This window comes from Dermacentor variabilis, chromosome 2, assembly GCF_050947875.1.
Source record: "Dermacentor variabilis isolate Ectoservices chromosome 2, ASM5094787v1, whole genome shotgun sequence".
Classification (NCBI taxonomy): domain Eukaryota; kingdom Metazoa; phylum Arthropoda; class Arachnida; order Ixodida; family Ixodidae; genus Dermacentor; species Dermacentor variabilis.
In genome coordinates this window covers 187,759,524-187,780,175 of record NC_134569.1, presented here as the reverse complement: position 1 = coordinate 187,780,175, position 20,652 = coordinate 187,759,524, and the positions used below count along the sequence as shown (strand labels likewise).

General features: G+C 45.3%; 1 protein-coding gene across 1 annotated transcript in view; it reads right to left on the bottom strand.

The window, feature by feature from the left end:
- The window catches only part of LOC142573002 (uncharacterized), a 99,492-nt gene that overhangs the window by 22,953 nt on the left and 55,887 nt on the right, over positions 1-20,652 (bottom strand). Inside the window, exons 8-9 of the mRNA XM_075682488.1 lie at positions 19,148-19,420; positions 16,127-16,271 (exon numbers count right to left, since the gene is read on the bottom strand). Of these exons, the coding sequence (XP_075538603.1) occupies positions 16,127-16,271; positions 19,148-19,420 (418 nt within the window). The remainder of the gene's footprint in view (positions 1-16,126; positions 16,272-19,147; positions 19,421-20,652) is intronic.

The following is a 20,652-nucleotide window of genomic DNA, read 5'->3' as shown; positions in this document are numbered from 1 at the left end:
ACAAAGTTCTACATTAATCGAGTCGCGCACACAAGCGATCACATTACAAAAGGATTGGTCACAGACAGCAATGGAAGCATCGATAACATTCCAGAAACTGCCGATAGATGCAGGCGCGTCCTGCGCTGTACGATAACATTTGTTAGGCGGTGAAACGTGTCGCCCGATAAAGACAAACACGTTCAGGTGTCAATACACCCCTCGTAAGAAGCATCGACCCGATGCTGCAAACAAACGAAAATAATAAAGAAAAGCAGTCGTAGCAAAGAAAACAACAAAATAAGGAAAGTTCGTCAGCGTCTGTAAAAGGGTTTAAGACGCACTACGTGGACAACTTCAGATCGTGCGTGGCGCCGCTGTGAATGCGAAATGCCATCTGGCACGACCTCATAGGCAAGTGCGCCAATACGTCGGATGATCTTGTAGGGTCCGGAATAGCGTCGCAATAGTTTCTCACTCAATCCTCGTCGGTGCATTGGGTTCCCACGCAAACACGGTCGCCGGGCTGGTACTCGACGAAGCGTCGTCGGAGGTTGTAGTGTCGGCTGTCAGTACGCTGCTGGTTTTTGATCCGTAGGCGGGCGAGCTGTCAGGCTTCTTAGGCGCGCTGGAGATGGTAGCGACGTCAAGATTCTATTGGTCAGTCACGTACGGCAGCATGGCGTCGAGCGTCATCGTCGGGTTCCTGCCGTAAACCAGCTTAAACGGCGTGATCTGTGTTGTTTCTTGCACCGCCGTGTTGTAAGCGAATGTTACGTACGGCAGGACGGCATCCCAGGTCTTGTGTTCGACGTCAACGTACATTGCTAGCATGTCGGCGATGATCTTGTTCAGGTGCTCCGTGAGACCATTCGTCTGCGGGTGGTTGGCAGTGCTCCTCCTGTGGCTTGTTTGGCTTATTGCAGAATGGCTTGGGTGAGCTCTGCTGTAAAGCCGTTCCTCTGCCTGTGATGAGGACTTCTGGAGTACCATGTCGCAGGAGGATGTTTTCGACGAAAAATTTCGCCACTTCGGTTGCGCACCCTTTCGGTACAGCTTCAGTTTCAGCGAAGCGGCTGAAATAGTCCGTCGCCACGACGATCCACTTATTTCTGGAAACGGTCCCAGCAAGTCCATACCGATCTGCTGAAATGGCGGTGAGCACGAGAGCTTTCCGGCGGTATCGCTTGATCTTGCGACAGCGTTACTGACTTCGACTTCCGGTAGATGATTGCGCCGTGTTGGTTCAGGAAGTCCATACCCAGAATGACGTCTCGTGAACACTGTTGGAGGATAAGGAAGGTGGCAGTGTAAGTCCGATCATGAACGGTAATTCTTGCCGTACAGATTCCAGTCGGCGTAATGAGGTGTCTTCCAGCGGTCCGAATCACCGGGCTCTCCCATGCAGTTTTAACCTTCTGCAACTGGACGGCGATATGTCCACTCATGACGGAGTAATCGGCCCCTGTGTTGACTAAGGCAGTGACTGCGTGGCCGTCGAGAAGCACGTCGAGGTCAGCGGTTTTTTGTCTTGCGTTACAGTTAGGTCTTGGCGTCGGATCACGGCTGCGTAGCATTGACCTGTGGCTGGAATCTCGCATCGTGAGGTCGTCTTTCACCAGCGGGTTTCTTGCTGCCAGACTTCGTCGTGACGGCAGTGTGTCGTCATTATGTCGCCGAGATAGTCTTCTCGGTGTCTTTGTCGGCGGCTGAGGATCTTAGTCAGTTCGACGAACAGCAACTGCACCTCCATCGGCCGCTGCTTGTAGTTTTCCGGACATGGGCTGTCGGATCCGCCCCGGGCCGGGCCAGCGTATGGTCGTCGTTGCGGTGACAGGCAGCGGCCTGGTGACGACAAACGGGACGGTCGTCGAGAGTTCCACTGAGTGGCGGCTAGGTAGTCAGCGATGTCACGTGGGCGCTCCTCAAGCTGTGGGCGCGGCGCGTTGACGGCGAACCTTCTTATCCCAAGTCGCAGTATGGGCATCGGCGGTACACATGGCCCGCTTCGCCGCAGTGATAGCAAAGCGGGCGGTGGTCGGGGGCTCGCCAATTGTCCGTCTTCCTCGCGTAGGTGTGCTGGGCGACGGGTGGGCGCGCTGGCGGCGGCGTAGGTCATCGCTTCTGGCTGGGGCTGCTGTAGTTGGGGCTGCACCACAGGAACTTCAAGTGATCGCTGAACCTCATCTTTGAAGATGTCGGTGATCGGAGGCCCCTTGAAGCTGCGACGAAACCAAGACCTTACGCAGTTCTTCGCGCACAATGGCCCTGATGGTCTTTTGAAGGTCGTCGGAACACAGTCCTTGGATGGCATACTGCAGCGTGAGCACCTGGCGCTTATATTGCCGGGTGCGCATTTCCAGAGTGCATTTCCAGCGCTGTATAGTTGATGCACTGCAGAAAACTCAGCTACGGTCTTCGGCGGGTTACGAATAAGTCCTGTGAAAAGTTCTTCTTCGACGCCCCGCATCAGGAAGCGCACTTTTTTGCTCTTCCGACATTTCCCGGTCGGCGTGCCGGAAGAGATGGGCCAGCTCTTCCGTGAAGATCGCGATCATTTCATTTGGCAGCTGCACTCTGATTTATAGTAGAGCTTGGGCTCGCTCTTTTCGCACGACGCTTGTAAATGTTTGCAAGAAGCCGCTTCGGAACAGTTCCCACGTCGTTAAGGTGGCTTCTCGATTCCCGGACCAGGTCCTGGCGGCGTCTTCCAATGCGAAATAGACATGTCGCAGCTTGTCGTCGCTGTCCCACCTGTTAAACGTAGCGACCCTCTCATACGTCTCCAGCCAGCTTTCCAGGTCGTCAAATGTGGAACCGCGGAACGTCGGTGGCTCCCTGGGCTGCTGCAGAACTATTGGGGCCGCTGCGGCTGCCATTGGGGCTGTCTTCTTCGTGGACTCTGGACGATCTGCTCTGATGATCTTCTTGGTCGTCTCTGGTAGAATTCCGTGTTCCGGAGGCAGCTCCTGTAGCCGGCGGCTTGCTCGATGTTCCGGGACAACGTTGGTGTTGTCTTTGCGGTCCGGGCCTCAATTACGGCTTGTCGAGGGCGTCCGGTACATGAACGAAGACACCTCTACCAGATGTCACGAGGTGGTGACGTTAAGCACACAGTAGCAATACTGTGAAAGGCAAAAGTAGCTTTTATTGGGCGAACCTGTGCCCACAAACACAGGCTACACTTATAGCACAACGACAGCGTCGAACACGGTCGGCGATCGCCGAAAATCTGATCAGCGGGTGAAGCGCGTACGCTTTTATACACCAGTCGTCGAATGTTCCAGAGTAATCGCTGGGACCCGCGTGCCTTGTACAAAGTTCTACATTATGCGCGTCGCGCACACATGCGATCTGATTACACAAGGTTCGGTCACAGTTCACTAACACAGCATCGATAACATTCCATAAACTTCCGATACATGCAGGCGCGTTCTGCGCTGTACGATAACATTTGTTAGGAGGTGAAACGTGTCGCCCGATACAGACAAACAAGTACACGTGTCAATATAGCTGAAGACACTTTTCTTAGAATCTGTAATGGCCATTGTCGGATTTCCATTATTTCGGCTACATTATTTCGGCTAAACTGGTTCGGTAGGTGGCGAGTAGTGGCGACTGCGACCAGTGGCACTCGTGGCACACTTTTATCTCCTTTGAGAAAGAGGCATCGGTCAGGGCACAAACTTAGCAGTCCCTCACAAATTATATTGATTACTTAGAGCATATTGCGACACAGTATCACTGAAGTTCTACTCAACCGGGTTCACTCTGGCTCGGAGTCGTCAAAATACAACTCAGCCGGGTTCACTCAGACTTGCCAGAATTATACTCAGGCAGAATCACTTGGACCACGGTCGAAGAATAGACAGATGCCTCGAAGGCACTGTCTGTCTGTAGAGCGGGCTGACTACAGTTATGTTTGGGCTTCGTCCTTTTGCCGGCAGTAGTGCTTCATTCTTGGGAGGTCATCATTTTGTGTCATCTGCTAGTGCGTGAGCCCCTGCTCTCGCGTATTTGCCTGCAAAACGTCTTTATAACGTGCGATGTTACTTTTTATGTTGCATTACTAGCTCTTGCCTGTTTTGTATTTCAGGTTCCCGTGGTGTCTGGGATAAATTTAATATGTAACAAGAAAGCACCTTTGATTCTGATTTGCTGTGCGGCCATGCATCCTAGTACAACGTCTCAGTTGGTTCTTTTCCCAAGTTTTCGGCCTGTGCTTGTCTAGTTCTGCTTGCATAAATCTCATGCGAAAATTTCTGCGTGTAGCTTCCATTGCGCGTAGGCATGCAGAGAATTATAAAGATGTACTGAGCTGCGTGGGTTAGCGATGCAGTGTGCGTACTACGGTTTAGAGGTAGGAAAAGCTTCGAAGTTTCTCAGTTACGAGTACAACTCCCTTTTACACATTGTTTTGGACACGAACAAGTGTAATAGGATTATACCAGCTATAGCGTGCATCGTTCCGAGATTAATATGTATCGTGTTGGGAAATTCCTGTGTGGTCGTGTTTTGTATTTATTGAAATTTCGCCCCAGCGTGCCATCTTAGCATTAAGTAGATTAGATCGGCACTGCTCGGCGTGAATAAGAGGTCGGAATAGCATAAGTTGCGACACAGTCTAGAATGAAATAAGGAATATTAAAAGAAACTTGCGAGGATAGTAGCAGTGTCCGTGTTTGGCATGCATGCTTACCACGAACATCACTACATTCGGCGAGTCGCAGTTTTTCGCCACGTGAAGACAACTTTACAAACTTTGCACTTGCGATTTTATTGGTTCAGTGGATGCATTGCGAACAATCCGTGCATTTCAATAATTTCAGTATGTACTTGATGGTCAGGGTATGCTTTTTCACTATGGTGCGTTCCAAAATGTTTCATAGTGAAAAAAAAAAACCATGAGCACTTTGTCGATGACATTGAGATGCGCAAGTCGAAGAGCCAATTTGTCAGTCTGACCATGCCTCACTTGAAAACCGCCTTTGGCCTTTGTGTGCTTATTCCCACGTGTGCCCGTGAAGCCGTGTCAGAAGACTCTGAAACCGTGGTCTCCGCCAGGAATTATTCATTTGCGGCCGCCCAGTAACCGCCCAGAAGTTGCGAAGCCCATTTCGGTCTCGATAACGCTACTAACATTAGATATTTACAAAGATATAGCTAATGTTGCTTCCTAATGGCTCGCAGACGCTTATATTGGTACACCGTCATATATTCGATCATTCTGGCGACGAAGGCGGCGCCACGCGGCTCTCCTCTCAAGCAGTCACCCGTTAGAAATCTGCAACGACGTTCTGCGGTTCGGTCTCGCGGTAGTCATGGGCGCGCCAAAGAATAAAAACGGAATATAATCGCATGTGCAGCGTGCAGCAGTACTCAGACCGTGTCGTAGCCAGCGTCACTGCAAACGTAACTGTAAAATGTACTTCAAGACAGGCGTAACGACGAGGCACTGGAACCCGTTACAAAGCTCGTACTACATTTTCGTGACACTGAATCGCGTACAGAGCTGATCCCCCTTGCCTACGGCGATCGAGCCGAGCTCTGCGCAAGGAAGAAACAAATTTTAAGGGAGGTACCGAGTTGCAAAGAAACAACTCAAAACGCAAGTGGAAAAGCGCGAAACCCGTTCAGGCACGAGCACGTTGTTGTTAGTTAAACAGCTACGCTAAATTTCAGTTCATTTGCTCCGCCATACGCTGCTCGAGGCTCTACACGAGCGTGATGACCCCTTTACGTTACGAGTTTCTTAAATGGTTCTATTTTACACCCACTTTATTTTTCTTTAGTTTACAATTCGAAATGCAATAAAGTTTGTTTCTTACTGCACAGGATTGAATTGTTAAACGTAGGAACACTTGAGAAACAACTTACCTCTGTTACCGGTATGCGCTTGCGTTTATTAAATGTTTGCTAGAACACAAATATATGGCTTCATGCCCATGTGCCTTTTCAAGGCTTGTAACGGCATGCTGATCTTTACAGAGCCTGTACTTTCACGCACTGCAGGTAGAGGGATTCATCGCTGACCTCGGTGTCTCTAATGGAATAGTAAGCTGTTGGGATAGCTGGCTTGAGATGATTTTTGCGAAGGGGAGCGCAGAAGCGTTGCGGAGAAAGGAGACATCGACAGCAAAGACGCTCACTTGCAACTAATATACACTCTGAGAAAGAATGATTTCACACAACCTAAAATGGAGCGGGAAGAAACACAATGTTCACCTCGTCGTCACAGCTCCTCTCAAGCTTTCTCGGTTGTGCACCCTTGCAAAACGGCCAATGGAAGAACAAGACCTGTGAAAAAGACACAAGGACGCTCGCTTCCGGTGCTACCGAAGCTGTGGATAAAACATACCACTCGACTGTGGGATAGGTTATATTTAGCAGACAGGGCGCTGTCTAAATGACAGGCTGAGAGAGCATTCTTCATTTTTGAAGGCCCTGAGCAACTCCGCGCACCTTCCTGCTCACTGCAAGGATTGTGGCTGTAAGCCCCTTCTGGAGAAAACCGGGATTAGAAGCAGATCCAAAGGCAGACCCGAAAGGGAAATCCTCGTGGCAGGTCAGATTCACGCTGATGCTAAACATTGTATTAGCGCCCCGTCGGTGCATCTGGTCGGTAAGGAATTTACATTCGTTGCCATTGGCTGAAGTTTCTACGCCACCCCCTCTGTGGCTCTCACCCCGAAGCTTTCTTTTTTTTTTAGAATGACTTCTGGCAGGCCACTTGCACGTGCCGTGGTTGCTATCATCTACGCTATAGCTGTCATTGATATAGTGATGCATGTCCCGTCAGGGAAATCTTATACATATAAAAAATGTAAACAATTTTTTTTTACAGTTATCGATGACAGCGCATGCGCATTAACGTTCCTGGTGATTTGTCGCTGAAGATATACTTAGTCGCAAGTGAGCGTCTTTCCTGTCCCCGTCTGCTTCTTCCACAACGCTTCTGCACTCCCCTTTGCAAAAATCGTCTCTAATGGGCTTGATGACGCAGCATAAGCTGTTTGCACGTAGCTTCGCCTTCATATACACACTTTGCGTCTGTTTAGCGAGAGAGAAAGTATGACTTCCAGCGAAACTAGGGGGCCTGACGTGCTTTGATGCTTGCAATGCACGCGGTTGCGAGATGGCTTTATCACCGTCTCGGCAGCAGTTTTGACCTACCGTCGCGCCATCTATAGTCGCTGGAATGACCGAATACTGGAAACTTTATTAGCTGTTCTTTTACGCGCGCCACGGTTGAGGGCGACTCGAGCCGCGCCAGCTGCTGTGGTTGGCCCCCAGAGATGCTCGCTGCCTTCCGACAGAGACGTAAACCCCAACATAAAAGCCGTTGGCACGCCAGCCTCGTTCAGACACACTAGTTCGCTATTTCAAACTTTTCTATTCAAATTCTGCAATCAGCGCTTACGATTGGTGGAAAATTTTCGGGCCACCCGCACTTCGCCTGTCTGTCACAAGACGGCACTACAACCGACAAAACTCCCCATCTGATGATATGTGTACACTGATGATGCATCACTAGACCAGACGAAGGAAAAATAATTATTTCTGAATCGACGCCTTTTTCGCCATTAGCCCTCTCCTCTATTGGTCAAACGTTTCCGCACTGCGTCCAATTCTCCTCTCTGTCACACGACGTCATAAACCCGCGACAACTCACCGCGTCGAATTGACGCATATGCATTAAAACGAATTAGTATGCCAAAGAAAACAGATTTTTTTCTGAATAGCTCTGCACTGCCCCGTTTACACGGAGTAGAAAACGGATGCCCACTAGTCACTCTGGCAATGGGAACTCGCCGCTGCTGGGCAGCATGTAAATATTTTCGTATAATAAACACATTTGCCTGGCAGTATAATGTTATCGAGCCCTTTCGGCACAGAACAAGGTTACTCTGCTGATGATCAGTTTCAGCGGCATTTTTAACCTTCCTTCGCACACAACCGCGATTTTACAAATGCCACCGCAAGCTAAGTAAGGCGAAGCGGGGAAATCGCAGACGCCGCCACCACCTTCCTTATTCGCTTATCTACTTTTACCGCGCTGGCTTCGCCCCATTGAAACTCTACCCACTTGAGCATGCTTTTTGCCTCACGTCAGCTAATTAGAAAAGAAATACTGCTCAATGCAGACAACACTATTCGCTTTGAAATCAAAAACGACAAGTGAGCTCCTATAAACGAAGAGCGCGCTTGGTTGGGCTTTTGCAAGGACGCTGCGGGTCACCACCCGATGCTTGCAGCGGTGCTTAGGCGCATCTGACATCTGGAAATTAGAATAAATCAGATTCGAATAGCCTTACGTTATAGGGCCCCTAGTCTATTCTTTCACTGTTACTCGGAAGCATACTCAGAAATACTCCACTCAGCTGCGTTCATTAGGCTTCACTCAATCACACCCAAAAGGTCTTCTTGGCCCACAGATGTCACGAACTCAGACATAGGAAAAAGACTGCCAAAAAATAACACACAGGAAGCATATAATGTGACTTACAACGTATAACGTGACATACAACGTGTGGATTAGTATAATGTTTACATTCTTCCAGTGTTCAGAGACCCTTGAAGTCAATAGACACTTTGTATAGAGAGTTCGCAGTTTTCAAGCATTATCTTTACTCTATCTTTCATTAAATGTACTGTTATTCCATCTTCTCCTGCCGCTTTTCCCCTTTTCATGTATCGCTACTTATAGGAATCTGTGAAACCTGTTCATTTAGCTTGGATTGGAGGTATCGAGGTGCCTCTGGGTACTTTACAGGTCTATATAATTATTCCACTGCTTTTACTTCACCTTCGAGATCGCTGATGATATTACACTGCTTATCTTTCACAGCATATATCTTGGTTTGTCTTATGCGAAGTTTCCTTCTTACTGATTTCATGCTGCGTTTATTTTTTTCTTTCTCACGGTATAATTTCGAATATCCCTTATTTTCTCCTTGTTGATCAGTTTTGACAGTTCCGCGAATTCTATTTTATCTCTTGAGTTGAACACTTTCATTCTTTATCGTTTGATTATTAAGTCATTTCTTACTTGGCAGAGCTCGCCATCTGCCTGCCTTGGTGCCTTACCTTCCACTCCAATTGCTGCCTCTGTAGCCAGCCTAGTTACGGTTTTATTCATTAACCCTATGTAATCATCTCTCTGTTCTTAGGCTGTATATTTGTTTGCAAGTACCAGCTTCAATTTGTCTGCTTTTATGTTTACTGCATCTAGGTTTGCCTGTTTCTTCTTAACCAATATTACTCCTTCTCTGTTCAAATTGGGGTGAATCCTAAGCCTCACTAACCTATGATCACTGCACTTTGCTCTACATAGTACTTCTGCATCCTGTGCGATACTGGGATCGGCACAAAGTATGAAATTAGTTTCATTTCTTTTTTCACCATTAGGGCTTTTCCTGGTCCACTTTCTGTTGCTACGCTTCCTGAAGAAGGTGTTCATTATTCGCAGCTCATTCCTTTCCGCAAGTTTTATCAGCATCTCTCCTCTACCTTTTCTAGAGTTGACACCGTAGTTGCCCATTGCTTGTTTACCAGCGGTCATTTTCTCCACTTTTACATTGAAGTCGCCCATCACTTAAGTATACTGAGTTTGAACTTTTGTCATCACTAATGCAACTTTTTCATAAAACTTGTCCATTTCATCATCATCATGACAGGATGTTGGAACGTAGGCTTGCAGTATCTTCAATCTATACCTCTTATTAAATTTTATTACGGCTACTACTGCCCTCTCATTATATATATCGAATTCGTCAATGTATCCCGCTATGTCCTTATGGATTAGGAATGCTACCCCGCATTGCTTCTTTTCTGGGAGACCTCTATAGCAGAGGACATGGTCGTTAGTGAGAACTTTATAAGCCACACCAGTTCTTCTAATATCACTAAAGGCTATGGTATCCGATAAAGATGTCTGATAGTTCCACAAAGAGTCCTGATAAGCTTGCCTCACTCGATAAAGTTCGCGTCTTAAAAGTTGCAAGGGTCAGTTTATATTGGCGGCCTATCCGGGTCCAGAGATTCTTAACATCTGCTGCGTTACAGGTCTGACCACCGCATTGGGTCAGTTGTTCCGCGGTTGCTGGGGAGTGAGAGCCATTGCTTCATCGAAAGAGTCATTTGGGAGGCAGTGGTCGAATACTACACCAGGGACCTCAGCCCACTTCTTGTTGTGGTGAATGAGTGTCTTTTGTTGAAGCTTAGTCGGCCTTCCTAATTTGGTTGTACCTGGATTAGTGGAGCCCCACTCACTCTCGGCATCTTATGGTAAATGAATGGTAAACGTGTAGAAGTACGAAATGCAAATGAAGATGCCAACATTTTATCAAAGCTGAGTTTTCCAGCCCTGGTGTCTCAGAAAGTAATGGGCCTTTTGTTAACAATGAGGTCACGTCTTCTATTTATGCCACAGAAATTGCGTGCAGGCAGTTGGAAAATAAATAACTTTAGTAGTAACTACTATGCTTTCCTGTTAGTTGACGAATTTAACTAATTATATAATAGTAATAATAATAATAATAATAATAATAATAATAATAATAATAATAATAATAATAATAATAATAATAATAATAATAATAATAATAATAATAATAATAATAATAATAATAATAATAATAATAATAATTATATGTAAATAAATAGTAATCTGAAATACAATTCTAATGCACTGAAAAGCCGAAGCTAATACTATTCGAACAACAACTATGTTGACAGCACGATGCCGAAAATTAGTGTTACAATGCCTGCCTATGGATGGAGCATGAATGTATGTCATGGGTGCTGTCAGATTTCTAATCAGACGCCAGCGTTGTTCTCCATACCGAACAGTTCAGGCTGGTTACGGGGATTCGAAAACAGAACATTTGTCGGAATTTACGAGCATATACTAAGCGACTACGTGTTAATGTATTCCCCTATTTTGCTGTGCTTGCTCTTGAGAAGCAGTGCAACAGCTCGACGTTGCGGAGATTTGGCCGAGACTGACGCTGAATGCTAACTCTAAATAATGTCACTCGACTGCCGTTGCCGTGCGTGAGCTTACGAATAAAACAAATGAGTTGCTTTTGCACTGTAGATGAGCTCTGGCTAGATTACGGACATGTTGTTCTCCACCTTGCTGTTTTCATTAATTCTTATGTCAACAAACGCCATTATTGCCTGAAAATTCTTGTCCATTTAATTAGAGCAGAAAAAGGTAAATTCCAGGGTGTTTACTCTGGATAAAGGAGTGAGTGGGGCAGTTGTGACCAGTGATAAAAAAATAACATTGAAGTGACACCAAAAAGTCACCGCCACTCTTCTTCTCGCTCTCGTTGCGGCTTTCAATCTGGCTACAACCTTCAAAAGGCTTAGCTACAGCTAACACCAACAGCCATTTATAGCTTGTCAGTTCTTATAACGCTTATAGAGCTTCTTATTTATTTATTTATTTTCAATACTGCCAGTCCCATCAGGGACCATAGCAGGTGGACATACAAAAATGAAATACATGGCAGTAAACGTCCACATACAAATTGCGTGTCAATAAGCCAAACAAGGAACGCAAAGGAACAAGGTAACAATACATAAAAAAACAACAAATAGAGACATCACATTTCTACGAGACATGCGCAGCGATACAGAGAATACATCATGAAAAGGACAGCAAACTGGAACAAAAATAACAGTAAACACCTTCACGATAATCAGCATGGCTTACAAGGGTTGCAGAGCATATTATGTGAATAAGACTGCCTTACTGATTGCTTGATATGGATTCTAACCGTGATGTGAACTGAGATAATGAGTCTGCAGAAATGACTGAAGGATCGAGGCGATTCCATTCCCTTATCACGAGGGGGAAATAGGAGTACATGAATGTGTCATTATGGCATGAATATTCTGTTAAAGCGTGTACATGTCTATGTCTAGATGGTCGTGACTGCGAAAAACATTTGTATTTTGTTATGTCTATCTTATAATAGTTGTGAATCAAGTTAAGTAAAAATTTGAGCCATGCTTGCTTCGCTCTTGATGAGAGCGTCGCTAAAGCCGATATAGCCGCAAGATTAGTGGGTGAATCTGTGCGCTTATACTTGTATATAAACAGCAGCAGTTTTCACTGTACTTTTTTCAGTTTCGTTATGTTCATGGGGGGGAAACCCCAAACTGTGTTAGCGTACTCCAAAACCGGTCTAACGAAAGTAGTATACGCGAGAAGCTTAGTCGACGTTGGTGCGAGGCGGGGACATCTTCGGAGATAAAATAGCTTGCGTAATGCCTTCGAGGTCACGTTGGCAATGTGCGCATCCCATCTCAGGTCAGAAGTTGGAGTGATGCCTAAGTATTTATGCTGGTGACCTTTCGTTAGCACTGTGCCGTTAATAAAGTACGGAAAGTAGTAAGGTTGTTTTTTTCTTGTTATCGTCATGCAAACTGATTTAGTTGTGTTTATCCTCATTTGCCATTTTTGCACCATTCTTCTAGCTGGTCTAGTGAGTTCCTAAGTGAAACATGATCTTCGTAGGTGTTAATTGTTTGGTAGATGATGCAGTCATCAGCAAACAGTTTGATGTTACAGTCAATATTTCTGGTTATGTCTTTATTAAAAAATAAGAATAACAGTGGCCCCAACACGGATCCTTGGGGGACGCCTGATGTGACAGGCACTGTCACAGATTCCACATGCTGAAAAAGTATGAATTGGGTCCGGTTTGTTAAGAAATCTGTTACCCAGTCTAAGATTTCCCCATTCCCAATAAAACCCTGCAATTTTGTTAATAAGTTATCGTGACATATGCGATCAAATGCTTTCGAAAGCATTTGATCGCGTATGATGAGTTATCTGGCATAATTAAACCTTGTATATCCTCAGCAACAACTATAGTTAAGCACCGTAAGCTTGCTTTCCCTTCAAACTTTTGACTTACACCAGTATTGTTGAAGATCATGCGCAGTAAATAAAATAAGTATCGTAAATACAAAAATCGCCCATGTAAGCAATCTCTTAAACTTAGGTAGAGAACGTTTTGCACATTACTGACATACCTATTTAAAAGCGTAGAAAACTTACCATGGAAATGTAATAAATCAAACTCGGATCAATTCTCCAAAGAAATGGCAGGTACCTAATACGTTTCTCAAAGAGTCCTACAAGGAGCAGAATAATAAAAATTCAAGAAGAAGACGGCGTTTCACAAAGCTTAAAGATATTGCACGCGCGTTCAGCAACTTTTTTGCTACTATGCCTGATATTGCCGAAGGTAAGGAGCTTCGCATGTCGCGCTTCTCACAGGAATCGCTGTATCTCTTCCCAACTACAGCGAGTAAAGCTCGCGCAGCGATTATGAATCACAAAAATTGTAGCCCTGGTTTAGATTTCATATTCTGTTATCACATTAAGCAAATTGTGTACAGTTTATGTGAAAGTTTTAGTCACGTTGTGAATTTAAAAATTAAAACTGCCATTTTCCCTGGTTGGCTTGAAATGATCAAATATAATTCCTGTGAGTAGATAACGGACGTCACATTATTAGCAATTTTCAGGCCTATATCTATCTTGCCCTGTTTTAGTAAGGCAGCAGGAAAGCTAATAGAACAGCGCATCTCTAACAACATTAACATGTTCCAACTATTAACACCAATAGAGTTTGGTTTCCATCTTCGATGTTCTGCTATGCTAAGTTTAATCATGCTGATTGACAAGGTCATAGCAGAAATTGATGGGAGCTAGTTCGTAGGCACTGCCTTTATCGATTACATAAAAACCATCAATTACCCTAATCACCACATTCCCTTTACTAAACTCAGCGCCTATGGAATAACTGGTCCATCTGCAGTGCTACTGCGAATTTATAGTGAAATATTCAGCGCGCGAAATGAACAAGGACACAGTGAACCATCGGTTACAATCACTGACAGAGAATTTGCTTTTTTAAATACTCGTTGAACCCTTTCTAATTTTTTAAAATCTGTTTCTGTTTATACTGACGACTCTTGTTGCACATGCTCAGTGATGATAGCTGGGATATTTGTGTTCTGTCTCTTTCCGAAAATGAAACAGTTGTCAGTAAGCGCTCGTGTGTCCCCATTCACTGTGTCCTCGTCGAGTGTGCGCGCTAAATATTTCACTATGAATTCGTACCAACTCGCCCAACTATCAGTTCTGCTACTGCGAAGTTCTTTACACAACAGACAACAACAGGTTTGCATTTGAAGGCTACCGTCTGACACAAAAATAACTGACATTGGCGTTCCACAGGGGCCCATACTCAGTCCCTGATATTTCTAATTGTTATTGATGATTTCCCGAACTGGCTAACTTCTGCAGATTGTCTTTTGTACGCGGACGACACGACTGTTTACACTTCCCATAACGACATCTGTAAACTAACTGAGCATTTAAATCATGAGCTAAATAATATCAGTAGTTGGTAGAAAAAAATAAGTTGCTCATTAACCACAAGAAAACAAACTGTGATTTTCAGTTCACAGAATGAACCTCGACCAAGCCTACCTCCAGTGTACATAGCGTCTCGAAGGCGATCCTCCCCTCACCACGTGAGGGTGCGGGAAGATGAGGCTGAGAAAGGCCCTCGTGAGGGCTCGTCTTCATGAGGATGCCCATGTCTGATGACGACAATGTCATGACCACAATGGCATCACAAAAACGGCAAGACGACAAATGCGTGACGACGACAGTATAACACCGACACAATGACGCCAAAAAATGACATTTGTGACATAACCACGGTTCAATAACTACGCCATGATTACGATGAAATGAATAAGAACTGGCATCCATGGAGCGACGAAGGCGGGTGGATGGCGACGTCATGACGACAGCGAACGAAAGCGGCAGTCTTCTGACAATACTTGGTCAGTATCGGCACGGTCATGTAATCTCTAGCGCGCTTGCGGAACATGCTTAGACAACTGACCCTGAGATCGGCTGGGGCACCGCACATGTCCTTTCACGCGAAATGTGCTTGAGCCAGCGCTTCTGTCTTCAGCTGTTAGATGTACAGGCGACAGCACGAACTTTGAGTCTAGGCGGTGGATACGTCAACGGGATAGGCGCCCACACCCTACGTCATGTAATCAGCCGCGTATAAGTTGGCGCTGCTCCTGCTTCGCCTTTATTGGCGCGAAAGCATTATATGTCCCATGAGGCAGAAAGGTCACCGTTGTTGTCCGCAACGAGTGGTACCGAAAATGGCTGACGGCGCGCAGAGTAAAAGCATTGCAAAATATGCTCGGATTGACGTCAGATTCCTCAGGGAGGTTCCTGTAAACAAAACAGTTTTGAACAGAAAATGGCGTAAGTATTGGTGTGGGTGGGAATCGAGCCCAGGCGTCCGGGTTGCGAGGCGAGCTCACTTCCCCAACGCTACGGCGGCTCCATGGTTCTCTCTGACTGAAGGTGTGCGTAGTGTGTGCGTCATTGCACACGTCACGAGCGGCCACTGAATAAAGGTTTGCCTAGTGCGTGGTTCATTTGGCACGTCACGCCGCCGCCTATGCGTAGGAGGTAGCACTACGTCATGAGTGTAAAAGTTAGTGTATGTAAAAAAGCATCACTATCAAATTCAATGAGCATGAGTGGTCTCTGCAGTTACGAAATCCTCGGCGGGCAAGCTAGCACGTTGAGACGGTTGGCGCAATTTGGTTTGGCCTTACCGAGGCGGAGTTAAAAGTCACTTAGAACGCAGGAGAGAGGTTGCGCGCACAAAAAACCTGGAAAGAAACATGTCACCAAAAGGACTATAGTGATTTCGCTCTCCTAGCCGTAAGCAGTCTGAAGGTGTCTCATTGTTTTTTAAACAAGGCTTTTTTTTTCAAGACTGCTTCATTTTGGTGCGGTTCAGTGTTTGTTTTCTTTTATTTTTGGACGCTTTCAGCCTCTAGCAGCGGTGCTAGAGCATTTTATAGCTCAGATTCCAGCTATTATATTAAGGTAGGTATAGTGATAATGTATTTCTGTTTACTGTACAGAAAGAAAGTGGCACAACCTTAAAAAATAACAATGAAACCTAATTCTAACTGTTCACACGTTGTATGGCTAATAAACACCGTTCATGTGGGCATTAGTACTTCGTTCAAACGTAAGCAGGTAAGATACTCTCATCGCTGTTTGGCAACTCACCTGTGCGCAGCCAGCCGTCAGCGTCGATAGCGGCAGCTGTTGCCTCGCGGTCATTGTAGTAGCCTACCATGATGTTAGGCGAACGCACCATTATTTCACCGCGTTCCAGCGGCGGCATCGGCCTGTGGGACTCTGGATCAATGACCTACGGTGGCACAATATAAGCAACTTAGGTGGGTTCCACCATCAGCGTTTACTTGCCTATAATTCCTTCATAGATCATTGCATAATATGGAAAGAGAACTGCTAAACAAAATTGATCATTCCAAGGCACGGTTCTAAAGAGATTAAGATTAATTTACCGCAGATGATCAGGATGACATAGGAAGCGACCCATTCTTACATTGTTCATATGTACAAAAGGTACAGCAGCACTCACAACGTCTAGCGGTAGGTTCATGAAAGTGTCTGAAAGGTCGACTAAGGATGCCTTCTTTACGAGAAATGCGTTAGCAGCCCTGCGTCAATGCCAAGTTACGGAACGCAAGATCGGACACATAAAAATATAGCGGGTGTTAGAGAAATATTTTGTGCGAGAAATTGTGTGCAGAGCAATAAATCGTGGTTCAAGCAAATGCCTTATTGAGCACATTGCACACATTGCATTGTGACGTAAGCGTCAGCTGTAGTTTGTAAAATAACATGGTGAGGTGACGTTTATTTTAATGTGATGTAAATGAATACTAGTGTCGTGCGTTTTAAGGCCACTCGGTAGGTGGTAGTAACATTTGGGGTCAATTTTACAAATGGGTTCACCCTGTTGCTCCACATAGCACCAGGCGGCAAGCTGACATCGTCATGCGAAGGCCGTAACAAGAGTTCACCAACCTATTTTAGACAATAGTCTCAAATTCGCATAGAACACTATGTCACTTATATTTCATAGAGATTATCAAGGGCCGCACTGGTGGCTTGCTAAGATAGGGAAGGGGAGTTGATTTTGCAAATATGGCCACAATAGCAACAAACCCAAAAACACAGCATAAAGCCCAGAACAAGAATGGAGGGTGAGACAAGAAAGAGACAGAAACGTGTTACCTCCTCTAATCGACCCTATGCTGGCCTAATGCCTGGCAACGCTTCACTATGACCAAGCCTGGAATGTCCGAAGCCAGATACTGTTCTAGCGCGGTCCATATGACGAACATATGGACATTGTTAAGCGCTGGGACCACCTGTTCACGTTTATTAAAGAAAATAGCTGCTCGCAGATATACGTGCTGCCAAGCATGGTGCAGATTCGCGCAGCCCTCCTAGGCAATGCCAGAAAAAATACGTTCTTCGAGGAACTAAAGAAATTTTGGTGCACCGACGTCTCAGAACTGGTACTTGTGCGTCGTGCAGGTCTGCAGCTCAGTTAGTTGATCTTGTATTTGAGAAGCAAGTCCTTCCACTTTTACCAATAATGGCAGCGAGGAAAGCAAAATTTCAAGAGAAGCCAGGATGCGTCTTGGAATTGGTCTGCGAATTCTTCTTTATTTGGGGGGGGGGATAGTTCAGCCTTCCCAGCTTGTATGTCTTAAATTTTTAAGAAGTAACTTGATATTGGGAAAACAATCGAACGTTCCCTGTTTTACGTGACCCTACCAAAGCTGCAATTTTTCCTTGAATGCAGAGATTTCGTCAAGCCCTGCAATGATGGCTGTACTCCTGCCTAGAAAATTAGCGTTATAAGGCTGTTCAGGAGCCGAGTAATGTCGAATAGAAATGCAACGGCACTATTTCACCTACTTTGCATATGAAAATTTGGTGACAGTTCTTCCTTTGGCTTTAATGAATTAGTATTCTTGTTCAGCAGCTTTTAAAACATATTTGCCGAACTGAGCCATTCGACTTTAGCGTTGTGCGCAATGCCATTTCGTCCACTGCTGCCAGCCTCTAGCAAAGACACGAGCTGACGGTGATTCAATAGATTTAACCTAATAACGTCAACTGTGGTGGTAAACAGTGGTAATCACGTACTTCGCTGGTAGCGAATTGCGCCACGTGTCTATTTGTGGTGAATGTATTGCACTGCAACAGAATTGAAGTTGAGTGCTGCAACCTTCACCTTCAGGCCCCAAGCAGCCCATTGTTGCATCTAACAATTAAAGGGTCCCCGTCAATTGCGAGAGAGAGACAAGCTTCTCTCACGGCAATTCGCCCAATTCACCCCTTTTTCATTCACTGAGAAAATATCGACACCAGTGGCTCTTCCTATCATCGACACCAGGTCAGGCATGTCCTCTGGTGTGTCAAGATTTTGGTTGATACCTTTGATAAATATAGTGCACTGAGCGTCGTCGGTAATGCCAGTGATATCGTAGACAACAACTGAAAACGCGACAAACCTATGAAAAATCTGGTTGAGACCACTTTCATGTCCGCGCTTCTGCCCATTAACACGTCCCTGCGATAGTATTTGCAAAAGGCCGCTTGTTTGAGACCCCGTTTTTCTCCAGACTCCAGTAGCGCAGTCAACTCGACAGGTCGCTTAGTGTTCTAGTCAGCTACAGAAGCAAAATATTGTGGGTCAGACCGGATGCCTTATTTTCAGACAGCTGATATCCTAAACAAGCTTATCTCTTGCATATATCAACTTCAAGAAGAAGGCTGCGGCTTGAAAGTCGGTAAAGAGGACCCATTCACTTAAAGTGCATTATAAGAATTTCCAGCGAAAATGGACACTAAGGAAGGAAGCAAGTGGACGGTGTCTGTCTGTCCACTTGCTTCCTTCCATATAACTTTTTTTTTGCGGAAAGAATTTTTATAATACACTTAACGCTGAACCAACTAGCCCAATTTTCAGCTCCCAGCCCATTCATTTCTTTCTGTGTTGATTCTTAACCTAAGAGAAATTTTTGATCATCGCACATTTAGCACTCTTGATGTTTACGGAAGCAGTGAGGGAGCTCTGATGCACCGTGTAACTAAAAAGGAATTGTTTAGGTGGCGTGGTCGAAGTAATAAAGCGAATGAGCGACAATAATCAAAGTAAAAATGACTTTGTAAGACCATATACAAAACGTTACTGTACGTTACCTTCACTTGTGTACTGGGAACAGGAAAGCCTATGCTGTCGAAACATAACTGACCAGCTGGTGGGCAGCAGACGTCCCCACCCGCTTCAGACAGGCCATAGACGTTCCTGAATTCCCTAGGCTTCAACGTGGAGATCACGAACGCCGCCGTGCTCTTCGGCAGAGTTGCACCTAAGCTGACCACCTTCCTCAGTGAAGGAAGCCTCGTACCCGTAGCCGCGACAGCGCTTGCTAGTAGATAGAGCACCGAAGGTGTCGTCATAAGAAGGGTCACCTGTAACGTCCGTGGGAATAAAGAATTCCTCAGTGACAAAATACGACATTTCGCCCAGTCATGACACCAAATTTTGCGGATAGAGATGCTTTGTATTTACTTTTAGTATATTCACAAGATGCTGTTGCTACAGGCGATGTAATCATTTGCAGACTGGGGCGGCAATTATTCTGCCTGAATGAGATTTTCTGTGCCAAGAAGCATGTCAACGTTAGTTCTTCTATTAAACCTCCCGCGACATGTCAGTAGAATGCTCAGCAGCTACTTCACACCATGTCGTGTCGTTCTAGGGAAGTTAACTGCTGTGGCCCGCGTGAAGAGCAGTTTATGGCGAGTAAATCAGTGCAAGTACGAGCGTTGGAAAACGTAATATGCTTGCTTCCAGATTGTTACAGAAACTAGACCACTCACGAAAATGACATTTTGATGATGAGCGAGCAGCTTTCGGAGCAATGTGCTGGCAAAAAGTAAGTGTGGCCATGGCCTCCATGTCGCCTAGCCCTTTCACTGGTCTCGTATAGTCGCTCCTTTGTTGGTGTGTTTCGCGCACAACTAGCCTTCATTTCTACTAAATAAGGGTGTATATGGAAATTGCGAAATCCTCATCTTCTGCGTACTTAACGCGGTATATTAAGCTATAACGAAGTTTGGCCGTTGCTTTCGGAAGATGAGAGATCAGTTTATTTTGGTGTGGGAAGCCGCTTCAGTTTGAAGCTTCATCTACTGTGCAAAATTCATAAGCGCTGTATTCGAAATGCCATCAGTCTATTCAATGACAGCCTCACCGCACAGATTTTAAAACTGCTGATTATTACCATCATTCTATAGCTGTACAACAAGACATTTCTTAACGGCAACGTTGATTATTACACATTGTGGATAGCTCTTCAGCAATCCGGCTAATTCGCGCCACAGTGCATTTGCCGGCAAAAAAAAAACTATATTTTGTGGAAAATAAATTATTACGCACGTGAAACACTACGGTTTGTACCGCCACTACTTTGGAACACTTACTTCTATACTAAGTCTTTCCTCTTACTGCAATGCCTGTTTATCAATATCGAGTAAAACATTAGTATCGAGTGAGTTTCGTTGCATTTTTTGTGTTCATTGCATGTTTCAAATTGTATCTGCAAGGCTAAAGATGCCATGCTCTTCAAGTATTCTTAAACCGTTGCTTCTGTAACCTTATGTTGATTTAATCTTTCATTTACAAAGCTGCGCTCACCATC